Raw genomic sequence first — 14,136 nt, 5'->3', positions numbered from 1 at the left:
AGATACTTGTACGTTTCTGAAGCAGGCCAAAGACACTATATATGCCCTGGTGGAGCATGCCATGATGCCTGGAGAGAGAGGCTCGCCAGCTAACTGATAACAGGAGATGCACCGACTGATCCACTTAGAGATTTTCGCTGATGAGATGGTTTGTCTTTTCAACCAGCCGGATACAGCAAAAAAAACAAGAGGAGAAAGATTAAACATTTTGGTCTTGTGATAACAGAGCAAGAAATGTCCAAAGTAGCTTCTTCTCTTCTGGCATTGAATGGGGCTTTAGGAAGAAAATGGGTAAGTTAATTGACTACTTCAGGTGAAGCTCCAAGACGACCTTAGGGATGAATTTAGTGTGTGGTCTCAGAACCATCTTGTCCCTGTGAAAGCTACGTAGGGAGGTCTGGCCATAATGGCCTGGAGCTTGCAGACCCTCCACACTGAGGTGATGACAACCAGAAAGACTGTCATAAGGGTAAAGTGATGAATCAAACAATCCAATAACGGCTCAAACAGAGACTCCATAAATGTTAGGAGGACAACGCTGAGATTCCACGTAGGAGGCAGGTCTCTAACAGCTGGGTAAGTAAGCAGGAAGTCCTTAAGGAATCTCAGTATTGCTGGATGTGAGAAGATGAGTATGACTGTACTGGAGCTGGCATTACAAAATAGCTGCAAGATGGAAACACTAAGTGTAAATGCAGCTTGTTTCAAGTGCAGCTTGTAGCTGAGGATCCTGAGTTTCGGAGCCTCTGCTGGCTCCAGATTACGTTGGAGTGATCGTATGGAGATTCATTTCCATTTGAAGGAGTGGATCTTTAATAGATGGCTTCTTGCTCTGCATGAGGATTTCTTGAATTTGTTGAGAACAATCTGTCAGCAGTGTTCAATCAGCCAACATCCACACCGTCAGGTGCATGGTTTGAGTGCAATATCTGGCAGTGGTTCTGAGATATTACATCCAGGCAGAATGGGAGATGGATGGGAGGCTGAATAAACATGGGCAAGAGATCAGAGCCAAAACTGCCTCAGGCAGAAGGGAGCTCTTCGGATCAACTGTCTGACTTTTAATTTCACCCTAGAGAACAGGGGAGTCACGGGAGAGATGTATAGGAGGCCCGGTGATCACCATCGCAGGAAGGTGTCTGGCAAAAAACACAGGTTCGTGCCTCCTCTGGAACAGAAGTATCGGCACTTGTGAATGTCTTCAGAGGCAAACAGTTCTACCATGGGAATACCCCACTGGTAAAATATGGGCGCTGCGATGGACATCTGCAGTCACCACTTGTGGTTGGTTACCATATGCTGGCTTGAAAAGTCTGTCAGGTTGTTGCTGGCTCCTGGAAGAATTAGAGCCAATAGGGTTAGCCCCTGGAGAGGACACCAAGTGCATAGTCTAATGGCTTTTCGGCATGAAGGAGAAAAGCAAGTGCCTCCTTGCTTGTATATACAGCATATTAAGGACGTGTTGGCTGTCCAGTTCTACGACAATGCAGGCCACTGGATGACCCTCAGCTCCAGGACATTCAGATGCAGCTTCAAATCATCCTGAGACCAGGTCCCCTGCATCTGCAGATGACCCTAACCTGTCTGTGAAGTGTCTGGGATGATTATCATCATCAGAGAGTGGGATCAAGAAGGAAAGCCCTTTCTGGATATACTCTGGGTCCAACCAACAAGTGTGGTCCTGCAGGACCTGGGGCAACATCCCAGACAAAAAAATGTCCATCTTTGATTCACTGAAAATGCTGAAAAAAAACCAACTGGTTTCAGTTTGACACAAATCAATTTTTTTTTTTTTATTTTTCAGAACTGCCAACAAACCGAAAAAACAGTTATTCATCCAACTCTAGTTGGTGTTGCTTCTCTACCCATGTTTCAGTGAGTGTTATTATGGCTGGCATCTGCCACATGGCCAGGTCCAACAGTTCCCCATTTATGAGGGCGATGATGCTGGCTGCCCCAGGAGCTGTCAAACTATCGAAAGGCTTATAAGCTTTCTCTCATATGTGATAGGAAGTCTCTATTGCCTGAATCTTAGCAATTCTCAGAAGGAGTTCTTAGAATGACTGGAAGTCATCTGGCACCAGCTATAGTGCCAAAGACATGGCCTCACTGGGCAATGAGGATGATTGGTCCTTTGGTGGCAAAAGAGGATTCTGTTGTAGTTGTTCTGCCCCTGGGTATTTTTTTCCCTTGGAAGTCTGGCATAGGTGGCCTGTCCAGAGAAGCTGATGGAGAGAATGATCTCTTCCTTGAATGTCATGTGGACCAGCTCCTAGAGGTCTGGGATGGTAAACCCCAATAAGTTCAAAAGGGACACAGTGGCATGCCATATGATCGGCATTGGTCAGTCCAAAGCTGTTTCTGACAAAATGACCGCTGAGCCCTGTCAGGAGAGCAGACAGGCCTTCCTGTGAGGTTGGCCACAGATCTCAGAGAAGAGAATTCTCTGCTTAAAAGAGGAAGGAACATATGTGCTGTAGACAGAGAGATTGAGTAGACCTCTTCTAAGGGCAGCACCGAGACCTGCGTCACACTCTGTACCAGAGTTTTTACTAATGGTCTGGGTCAGTGCCCAAGGAGTCCTCCTCTGTGTTACAAGCTGCTCATCACCAGCCCTCAACACCATCTGGGCACGGCAGTTTTATCCTTAGATGGTCAGTCTTTGTGGGAAGACGCTGGAGTTCTGCCTGGAATGCCTATCTCTGTATTTGGAGCAACCTCTCTCATGCCAGAATAAAGTACTGGAGGTGTCCACAGCACTGGTGGAGTCAGCTTTGGTGCTAGAGGCATCTGTGCCATTGCCAGGTCTTGTCTCGATGCTGACTTCTCTGTGCTGATCTTTAGGGTTGCTTAATAAAACTGGCTTGTTCACTATCAGCACTCTGGAGCTAGTTTCCTCAGGACCTGAAGAAACCTTTGAATATTGCTTCAGGAGATGAAGCTTCAGCCACAGGTCTCACAACCGATGCATTCTTGCGGAGAATGAAAGGCACTGTATACGCTCAGTGCATGTGACACTCCTAATCAGAAAGAGCACTGCTATTCCCATCTTTCAGTGAAATTAGTCCATTGCAGAAGGGGCAGGGCTTAAAACCCGCAGGTTTCAAATCTGCCACATTGAGTGGGACTGTACAGGAGGTATGACCCGTGAACATTCAGTCCAGATGGGTCGATATCATTCACAGAAGTCATATGTCAATGGATCAGAAGAGTCGTGGGGGTTTTACTGAAGAGTTTGAGAAATTTAGCCAAATCTAGGAACTAGTGGGTCAGACACTCACCAGCTTCCTTCTCGCAACCATAGGGGGTAAGAGGGAACCAAAGGAGGTCCATGGCTGACCCACCCTTTACACCTTTGTATAGGAGCGTAAGGATGCACAGCCCCAAACGACAAGGCTATTTAAAAGACTAACTTGTGCATGTGTGTACCTACAGTGGAATCCACACTGACACATATTCCAAGAACAATATGAATTTACATCATGTGCCAAGCTCATGTCTGGAGTAACAGCCTAATAGGTGTAAAATTTAAAGCTTCCCTGGCTCTTGCAAGTTCATGGAGAACTTCATTCTTGGGCGGTTTTGGAACTAGGTTTGGTCAGGAATTTAAGTAAAATCATGAACATCTGAATTAAGTTTAGCGCTGAAGGTATATGAGAACGATTGAATATAGCAGATGTTAACACAACCAATATGTCTCCCTGACTCCCGCATTTAAAGACCATCTATAAATTCAAGTAATACCTTGGAAATTCTGAATAAGCAGCAAAAGCTAAGGAGTGCCTTTATGGCTCTCCATTTTCAAACAATGGGCAGTCAGCATCTATGAAAGGGAGGCACTGAAAGGCATAACCATTTATGACCCATGTGGGCCCAGCCAGGTTGAAGATTTGCCACACTACTTACTATTTTGTAACTTTTATTGTCTTTGGAGAAATAAATAGCTATCTTCAATCTTGGCACAGTAGCCTTTTGCACCATTGGTTCAAAAATTAGAAGGTTTGTTATGTAACATGAATAGGTCCGTTAAATAGGCAATTGCTCTATTTGCCTTAGTGGTGGCAAAAACAAGGAAAGAATTGCATGAAGTTAATTTTCTTTGTGGCCTAAACGGGTCAACTTAGTCTCAGCTTTTGTAATTTCATGTTGTTTATTATTTTATGTGGTGTTTTAAACGTGTCATTTGAATTTAGCAGAAGAGTTGAACCTGATATTTTATCTTTTGTATTGTGATGACTTAAATATTTGTGCTAGTTTTGTTGAGCGTTATGGTTAATTACTAAGATGCTACACTAATACATTTGAAATTGATTGACACTAAATGCATGTTATCCTTAGTCTTACTTTCCCCATCCATATGCTATCTTAGAGTTAGAACTATAGAGCAAAAGCAGTACTTTTGCAGAATTAACAGAACACAAATTATGTGTTGCATATACTGCTGATGAAACAAAATATAGGGAGAGACCATTTCCAAACATACATTTTACAGTATTGATGTCCGTCTAAAAGAAAAAGCATAGTTTCTATCAAGAGTTTGCTTTAGGGTTGTTTGTAAAAGCTCTCACTAAACTAAATTGTAACTGTAATATAGGGCTGCCAAGAAACATTTAACACACTTCTCTAGATCAATAGTCATTTGCCAGCAATATTCACTTACATTTTTCAGTCTGAAAAACTTAAAATAATTTGCTGGAACACTATAGCAGTTTTACCCATTAACATATTAATTTAATTTAATCCTACTTCAAAATATAAAGATTAATTTTCTTTTATTACATACCACGGACAATAAAAAGTCTCTGCTCTCTTCACTAAAGCTTTCACTGACCTAAGCACTGACTAGTTAGCGTGGTTGGTGTCAAATACAGCACCACTATCCAATCACCCAGGACCTGGCATGAAGAAAGGTCTCCCATTGTTTTGAATTAAATTATAATTACATACAGACTCTGCATTCTAATGTTAAAGATGACCTGCAAAAGGATAACCCTACAACTTCTGTATGTGCTTCATCCCCATGTACTCCAAATAAATAAATGATGAATGGGGAACCTAAAAGAAAAAAAGTGACGAAGTTACATGCCAGCTCTGCTTTGACAGTCCAGAAGGCATTGCCAGGAAGCCCCAGATTAGGCAGCCAATACACAGGAGCCACAGTAAATGTTGCATTTTCCCCATTATTAGAGAGGCCACTGCTAACTGTATCCAAACACATATAACTGGCTCTATTGACCAGCAGGGTTCCATTGTGTCTGAGCTGGAGCTGGTTGGCATGACTTTAGAAAAAATTAAAGAGGCCCATATGTTTAACCCTAATTTATCATCTGAATAACCCCATGCTATTTAGGGCTTTCAGCACTGTAATTGGGCCAAAAGTGTGTGTGTGGGGGGGGGAAGGCTGCATGTCCTCCCCTAAATCTGAACATAGAATCAGAATCACAGATAATTAGGGTTGGGAGAGACCTCAACTAAACCATCCCAGCCAGAGCTCTGTCAAGCCAGGCCTTAAAAACTCTAAGAATGGAGACTCCACCACCTCCCTAGGGAACCCATTCCAGTGCTTCATCACCCTCCTAGTGAAATAGTAAAGGAGTACTTGTGGCACCTTAGAGACTAACAAATTTATTTGAGCAAATAAATTTGTTAGTCTCTAAGGTGCCACAAGTACTCCTTTTCTTTTTGCGGATACAGACTAACACGGCTGCTACTCTGAAACCTAGTGAAATAGTGTTTCCTAATATCCAACCTAGACCTCCCCCACTGCAACTTGAAACCATTGCTCCTTGTTCTGTCATCTACCACCACTGAGAACAGCCGAGCTCCATCCTCTTGGGAACCTCCCTTCAGGTAGCTGAAGGCTGCTATCAAATCCCCCCTCATTCTTCTCTTCTGCAGACTAAATAAGCCCAGTTCCCTCAGCCTCTCCTCTTAAATCTTGTGCCCGAGCCCCCAAATCATTTTTGTTGCCCTCCACTGGACTCTCTCCAATTTGACCACATCCTTTCTGTAGTGGGGGGCCGAAAATTGGATGTAATGCTCCAGATGTGGCCTCACCAGTGCTGAATGGAGGGGAATAATCACTTCCCTCGATCTGCTGGCAATGCTCCTACTAATGCAGCCCAATATACCATTAGGCTTCTTGGCAACAAGGGCACACTGTTGACTCATATCCAGCTTCTCATCCACTGTAATCCCCAGGTCTTTTTCTGCAGAACTGCTGCTTAGCCAGTCGGTCCCCAGCCTATAGCAGTGCATGGGATTGTTCCATCCTAAGTGCAGGACTCTGCACTTGTCCTTTTTGAACCTCATCAGATCTCTTTTGGCCCAATCCTCCAATTTGTCTAGGTCCCTCTGGACCCTATCCCTATCCTCCAGAGCAACTAACTCTCCCCCAGCTTAGTGTCATCCCCGAACTTGCTGAAGCTGCAATCCATCCCATCATCCAGATCATTAATGAAGATATTGAACAAAACCGGCCCCAGGATTGACCCCTGGGGCACTCCGCTTGATACCGGCTGCCAACTAGACATGGAGCCGTTGGTCACTACCCATTGAGCCCGACGATCTAGCCAGCTTTCTATCCACCTTATAGTCCATTCATCCAAACCATACTTTTTTAACTTGCTGGCAAGAATACTGTGGGAGACCGTATCAAAAGCTTTGCTAAAGTCAAGGTGTATCACGTCCACCGCTTTCCCCATATCCACAGAGCCAGTTATCTCATCATAGAAGGCAATCAGGTTGGTCAGGCATGACTTGCCCTTGGTGAATCCATGCTGACCGTTCCTGATCACCTTCCTCTCCTCCAAGTGCTTCAAAATGGATTCCTTGAGGACCTGCTCCATGATTTTTCCAGGGACTGAGGTGAGACTGACTGGTCTGTAGTTCCCCGGATTCTCCTCCTTCCCTTTTAAAAAGATGGGCACTCTATTTGCCTTTTTCCAATCATCTGGGACCTCCCCCGATCGCCACGAGTTTTCAAAGATAATGGCCAATGGCTCTGCAATCACATCAGCCAACTCCCTCAGCACCCTTGGATGCATTAGATCTGGACCCATGGACTTATACGTGTCCAGCTTTTCTAAACAGTCCTTAACCTGTTCTTTCACCACTGAGGGCTGCTCACCTCCTCCCCATACTGTGCTGCCCAGTGCAGTAGTCTGGGAGCTGACCTTGTCTGTGAAGACTGAGGCAAAAAAAGCATTGAGTACTTCAGCTTTTTCCACATCATCTGTCACTAGGTAGCCTCCCTCATTCAGTAAGGGTCCCACACTTTCCTGGACCTTCTTCTTGTTGCTAACATACCTGTAGAAACACTTCTTGTTACCCTTCACATCCCTTGCTTGCTGCAACTCCAATTGTGCTTTGGCCTTCCTGATTATACCCCTGCATGCTCGAGCAATATTATTATGCCCCTCCCTAGTAATCTGTCCAAGTTTCCACTTCTTGTAAGCTTTCTTTTTGTGTTTAAGCCCACCGAAGATTTCTTTGTTAAGCCAAGCTGGTCGCCTGCCATATTTACTATTCTTTCTGCACATCGGGATGGTTTGTTCCTGCGCCCTCAATAAGTCTTCTTGAAAATACAGCCAGCTCTCCTGGACTCCTTTCCCCCGCAATTAGCCTCCCAGGGGATCCTGCCCATCAGTTCCGTGAGGGAATCAAAGTCTGTTTTTCTGAAGTCCAGGGTCTGTATTCTGCTCCTATCCTTTCTTCCTTTTGTCAGGATCCTGATCTCGACCATCTAATGCTTTCTCTTTGTCTTTGCTCATGCTCCTTTTGTGCATAGTTTCCTTGCAACAACTGGGTTTTGTTTGCAGATAGCAAATTTTAAGGTGGAAGAGGTCTATGTGGGATGGGACACTGCTTAATACACCAAGAGGACATAACTTCCCACGCCCATTACTACTGACACACAGGCAATAAATGAGGATCTGGGAACACCCTTCACAACTGCAATGCACATGGCTTGAATGTGCTGGAAGAAAATGAAATTTAAACTCTGCACACAGCAAATAAACCTTGCAGCATCTCTGAAAGGACCGGTGTGGCAAAGAAAGGAAAAATTGTGTCCTGCTCCTGGACATATTGAGAGCAGAAAGAGAGGTTAAATTCATCAAGTATAAATTAACTCGCTGTGAATTTACTCAGCACCGTTCAGCACATATAGAAGCAGAACGGTTCAACTGATTTCAAGGAAACAGTTGCGGGTCAATCCTTAACATGTGGCAGGGTTGGAAATTTCCTGGGGAAAACCAGTTTAGGACAGGTCGCTGGTAAATATCAGCTTAAACCTAGTTTAAACTGGGAAACTGGAAAAATAATTGCATCAGCGTCTAGCATCATCATCAAGCACAGAAAGCATCTTTTCAACTTTTGGATACATCCATTCAAACTTGAGGAATCAGCGTGGTCTATCCACTATATCAAGTTGGCCCTCTGCTGCAGAATGCTGCATGGCCAAACAGACTTGGACTGGTAACTGCAACTGCATGCTTCTGACTGCTTAATGCTTCACGCATACTACTCTCCATTACTGTCATTTTCCTATAATCAAGTGTTTTCAACTTTTTTCAATATATAATATTGAAAACTAAAATGAGTCATGACATGTATATCTTCTTGAGAAAATATCAAACAAAAATGTATACAAACATCCCAATATTCAGTATTATAATTACATATATTAATATTATGCCCACTGCAGTTTTACTTTTTATTCGTACAACCCTAAATTATTACACAAATTTACTGCCATATGTAACCACAAATTGAATAAGTAACTAAAACGAAGTGTAATGTAGTATGCATTAACAAAACAGCTTTTAACACAGAAAACACCTTAAGCTGGGACTAACTTTTCGCAAGGCAGAAAAAAACATGATTTAACATCATGCCATTCCTGACAAATGGGGAAAAAACTCAGGTGCTAATTGCAACTATCTACCTTCTAGAAAAGCCAAAGCCAGAGCGGGAATGGTGGATCAGAAGTGTCTGACCCAACTGAGGCTTTTCCAAAATTAGGAGAGATGATGATCCACAACTGGAGATACAGAGGAGAGTTCTGGGAAGGAGGCATTTTATTAAATGACATACCTATGGTGCTTAACAGTGGAGTATCTGAGCAGCTCATAAGCATTAATAAATTCTGCCTCATGCCACTCCATGGTTAGGAAAGTAGTAGTATTCCCATTTTACAGATGAGAAACTGAGGCACAGAAGGGCTCTATGAACACACACAGTGAAAGGAACTGGAACACTGAATTCAGGGAGAAAGAACCAGGAAACAAATAAGAAGAGGGAGCAATAAGCAGGAAGGCAACACACACACACACACACACACACACACAACCCCTCACTCTACCTGAAGCCTGTCTACACTAGTTTTACAGCCCTGCAGCCCAAGCCAGCTAACACGGGCCAGCCACAGGTGTTGAACTGGAGTGTAGACATACCCTAAGGTCACACAGCTACTCTGCATTGAACCTAGATCTCTTGTCTACCAATCTTGGACCCTGAACGACGACACACTCCTTCCCTCCTGATGGAATGACAGAATGCCACAGTAATGACAGTAGTATTAAGAATATCAACTCCCCTGCTTAAAATAAAGCAACCTATAAACATGCTAAGCAGCGTAAAACATATGAGAATTTGACTACTTAATATTTCAAATAGGAAGGGTTAAATCTAAAAGAGAAATACCTGTGCACATTTCCTCTGCTCTCCTCTACACCTCCAGGACAAATAAGGATGAGTTGTCAAGTTAAATACAAGCAGTCAAGTGACTGAATTATAATTTACTCTGTGCTCAATTTAAATTAGTGTGAGGCTATTAAAATATCCAGTATAAATACGGCAATTCATCACAAGCTGTCATGGATGACTTCATCTATTTGCTGGAGTGGCATACGTTCCACTAAAGGGAACGAGAGTAAAATCACAGGTCAAATTAAGCTGCTATTCTGTTTTAATTCACTTATTTAATCTGTGGCGACATAATTGTCTTTTACAGTATGTACAACTCAAAGGAAATTTGGGAGTATTATAGTCAGGATACAAATGATTAATCAAATGGTCCATTTAAATGCTAGTTTAAGAGCAGCAAAAACTAAAACAGCTGAAGAATGGCAATCAGCCACAATACACACAATGCTAGGATTTTTCATCCGCTCTTAGAGGGATTTTTCCCCCAGTTAGAAAATAAGTAATATTAGGAAATCTATTAAATCCTCCATGCATTATCTAGCTGAAAAGTTTTTATGACAGACTCAGTGTAGAGAGCTTCAGTCTGCAACATGTATTTTTTTCTGCTCAGTCTACTTGCAATTTTCAAGACTATCCACCAGTACAAAGCACCTAATCAACAGGACTTACAAGTGTTAACCTGGGTTGCCAAATCATTATGTAATATTTACATTTAATAGAAATATACTCATGTAAGAATAACTTTACACGTTTGTAGCCCTTTCAATTCACAGAGATCACAGTGTCCTCTAATACTCGTCTACTTTATACTGATCAATCCTCAACATTCTTATCAGGACAAAGGTCTTAATACCCTCATTTTTTAGATGGGGAAACTGAGTCAGAGGTAAGTGACTTGCTCAAGGTGACAGAGCAAATTAGTGACAAAATGGGGACAGAGATGCAGTTTCCTGATTCCTACTTTTGCGACCATGATGTTATAAACACATGACAATACGCATGTCCCGCAATGCAATTTTTGAAAGGGCACAGAATAAGTACATTTTAATTAATACTGATATGGACGATCAAAGCAGTGACATTTAGCAATCAAAATCCAGGCTAACAAACCCACAAGATACTAACTAACCCTTGGGGACTGGTCGACTCCTTAGGGCCTCCTTAGAGGGAAACAACAAGGTGAGGTTTTTTGGAGGGAAAGGTTTTCTTGCAAATGAAAGGCAGGGGGATCAGTCTCTCTTGCATGTAGTTAATCTTGACAAGCCCCTCCTTCCTCCAAGACCTGTGCCCTCACTTGCTCCACCACCTCCTGCAGATTATTTCCGACTGTTCCCATAGTGGGATGGTGGCAACATACTTCAGGAGATGAGGCTGTGGTGAAAGAAGCCTGAGTAACTTTGTGCCAGGGCTGGAATGGAGGGAGGCTCCTCTGTATATGGCTTGGAAGAGCTCTCTCTCAAGGGAGCAGAGGGAGCAGGAGCATGGAAAGAGACAGGGCTCCCATCCAGGTATCAGAGTAACAGCCGTGTTAGTCTGTATTCGCAAAAAGAAAAGGAGTACTTGTGGCACCTTAGAGACTAACCAATTTATTTGAGCATAAGCTTTCGTGAGCTACAGCTCACTTCATCGGATGCATACTGTGGAAAGACACACAGTATGCATCCGATAAAGTGAGCTGTAGCTCACGAAAGCTTATGCTCAAATAAATTGGTTAGTCTCTAACGCTCCCATCCAGTGAGAGATGGGGGCAGTGTTCAATAGGCAAAGATTTTAGCCTTCAAAAGAGAAATCATCTTGGGGAAGAACATTTTCGGCCCCACATTTAAAAAAAAAAAGTCTTTTCCTGTTAAAATTCTTATTCAGAATTACTTACAACAAACAAACAAGGGATCATTTTGTATGACTATGGTGAATTCTTGTCTTCTCCATTTGATTGTCATGGGTTTTGTCAACGACAAACACAATACATGAAAATGTTAAAAAAAAAAAAGACTTCTTCAGTGTGCACGTGCAAAATTTGTTGAGTTCATCTCCTCTCTGAGTTCCACGTCCTGGGCTCTCTTTCAAAGAGTCATTAGACTTCAAACGTTTCCTGCATTCAGAGAGCCAGTTGAGAAAGGGAGTCAGCAGCAAACATTTGCTTCTCTCAAATGCACAGGAATTTCCAATGGGTCAAATCAAAATACATAATTATGAATTTCATCTATTTTATGTGAAATACAAAAGGATTTTATCTGCCCCAAAGAAAAAGTCAGAGGCACAGCTGGAAAATTTTATTAAAATATATGTGATTGAAAGCACAGAAAAACAGGGCCCAATCCTTGAAGCCCTCAATGCATGGAACACACACTGAAGTCAGCGATCATTCCGATATAGAGGTCTCATGGCACAGGCCAGTAACCAGAAGCTCCATTTACTTCAATTCACACAAACAAACTGTGGCAATGTTGCTTTCAGAAGCTAGGCTGCAAATACACCCTCCACCCAGCAAAATAAAATTTAACACAACTCAGTGATAGAAAAAACATTGGTTAGATATAGGATGGGAGAAAAGAGTCCTAATGAAAACCTTAATAATTATCTCATAAATTAATTAAAGTAAACTTTTTCTTTTTTTAGTTACCTATTTAAGTTACCAAACCATAACAAACACTGAAAGGAAAATGTCTTCCTCAACTCTGTGGACTGTTTTAAGTTTCAGTGGTATCACAAAAAACCTATGTTTAGACCTTGATTGATAAGTAAAGGAGGAACTTACTTTCAAATATTTTGTTTTAAAATATTAAATTGTATTTGTTATTCAACTCTACATATACTAACTTGGTGCAGTGGAATCAGAAATAGTTTTCATTATTTGCTAACACACCTTTCAGTCAAACTTCAGTCTGGATTGTGACTTATCTTAATAAATAATAATAATTCAATAGTAACTTTCAGTGGAGGTTCTAAAAATATTGACACAGAAAAATCCACATAGTTGGATACAAACAATAAAAGGCAAATTTAGGGAAGACTATGAAGAAAATTTTCAGAACAGCAAGATCTCTTAGAAAGCAGAATAATCTCCCAAGGGAAATAATCATCTCACGAAGCACATGAGAATATACTCTATGGAGTGCTTCTGCATCAGCAGAGGAACAGATAGGATGACCTAGGTGACCTTTCTACCACTTATTTCTGTAATTCTAGGATTCAGGTGGTAAAGTAGAATCACAGCCAACTGGTTTTTATCCCCACGGTACACACCACAGCTATTCTCAGGATTACCCACTTAACCTAAATGGGGGTGGGGGGCAAATGTAGCGAGCCTGAAGCACAATGCAGAATAATCCCCCTGCTACCACTCTGTGAAACCAGGTCATCTGGGAGCTCTGTGGTCATTCTGATTTGTTAGATTATGCAAGGCGATTTCCCTGCGTAAGTACTGTGGCTTTTTAATGCAGTGAAGCAAATTAAGGTCTGATAATTATAAAAGGGAGAGGAAAGAAACCAAAGTAAAGATTAAAAACAAAACAAAAAACAGAAAATTACTACAATATCTTACCTTTACTGCCAGTATTTTGCCACTAGGGACATGATATGCTCTGCATGAGGGAAAAAATTAAACAACTTGAGATCCCGCAAAATAACCTTTATACATATATGCAACCTGTATATAACTAATTTCACATAAAAATGAATTAGTGAAAACACACTTTTACTGGAAACCAGTTTCCATATACTATTTCCAAACAGCAAAAGTATTTCAAAACATTTATGTCTAAAAACAACTGATCAGAAAAATGAATGTATGCACAATAAAACTTTTTTGATGATAAAGCAGTTTCCACATTATGTTTCTGCACGTTTTGTAGATAGGCACATATATAAGGGAATTTTATACTGCATAGTAATGTGGATATGGATATGAACTGACTTACCTTCAGAGTTTCTTACAAAGTAATGCAAATATGCTGTAAACCCTTGTGATGGGGCGCCTGCCCCACACTAGGCTCTAAGGGTTAATAGAGCCTTGAGAGGCTGTGCAGGAGGCAGTCAATCAGAGAGAGGCTGAGAGAAGCAGCCAATCAGGGCCAGGCTGGCCCATATAAGAAGGCTTGCAGAGCAGAGCTGCTTCAGTCATGCCCTGGAGCCTGAGGAGGGCAGCAAACACTCCAGACAGAGCAGTGCTGCAGACAGAGACAGGAAAAGGTACTGAGAGGTTGGAGGGGATGCACCACGTGGCTGCCATCTACAGGGTCCCTGGGTCAGGACCCAGAGTAGTGGGCAGACCCGGGTTCCGCCCCTCCTCTACTGAGGAAGTGGCCAGACAATTGGCTGCAGAAGCCACTGAGAAAAATGGCTGGACAGTGGACTGTGATACTGTCCCCCAAAAGGGGGGAGCACAGAGCGTGGCATAGCCAGAGGGCTGTGTCACAAAGATGACGT

General features: G+C 42.3%; 1 protein-coding gene across 3 annotated transcripts in view; it reads right to left on the bottom strand.

Annotated features, from left to right (window-relative positions):
- MAP2K5 (mitogen-activated protein kinase kinase 5) overlaps positions 1-14,136 on the bottom strand; it is a 194,704-nt gene that overhangs the window by 122,153 nt on the left and 58,415 nt on the right. For all 3 annotated transcript variants that reach the window (XM_074966611.1, XM_074966609.1, XM_074966610.1), the window contains exon 9: positions 13,253-13,292. In XM_074966611.1, coding sequence (XP_074822712.1) covers positions 13,253-13,292 — 40 coding nt within the window. The remainder of the gene's footprint in view (positions 1-13,252; positions 13,293-14,136) is intronic.

Source organism: Natator depressus, chromosome 10 (assembly GCF_965152275.1).
Source record: "Natator depressus isolate rNatDep1 chromosome 10, rNatDep2.hap1, whole genome shotgun sequence".
NCBI lineage: Eukaryota > Metazoa > Chordata > Testudines > Cheloniidae > Natator > Natator depressus.
Note: the sequence above shows the minus strand (reverse complement) of the source record. Positions and strands in the feature narration are given on the sequence as shown.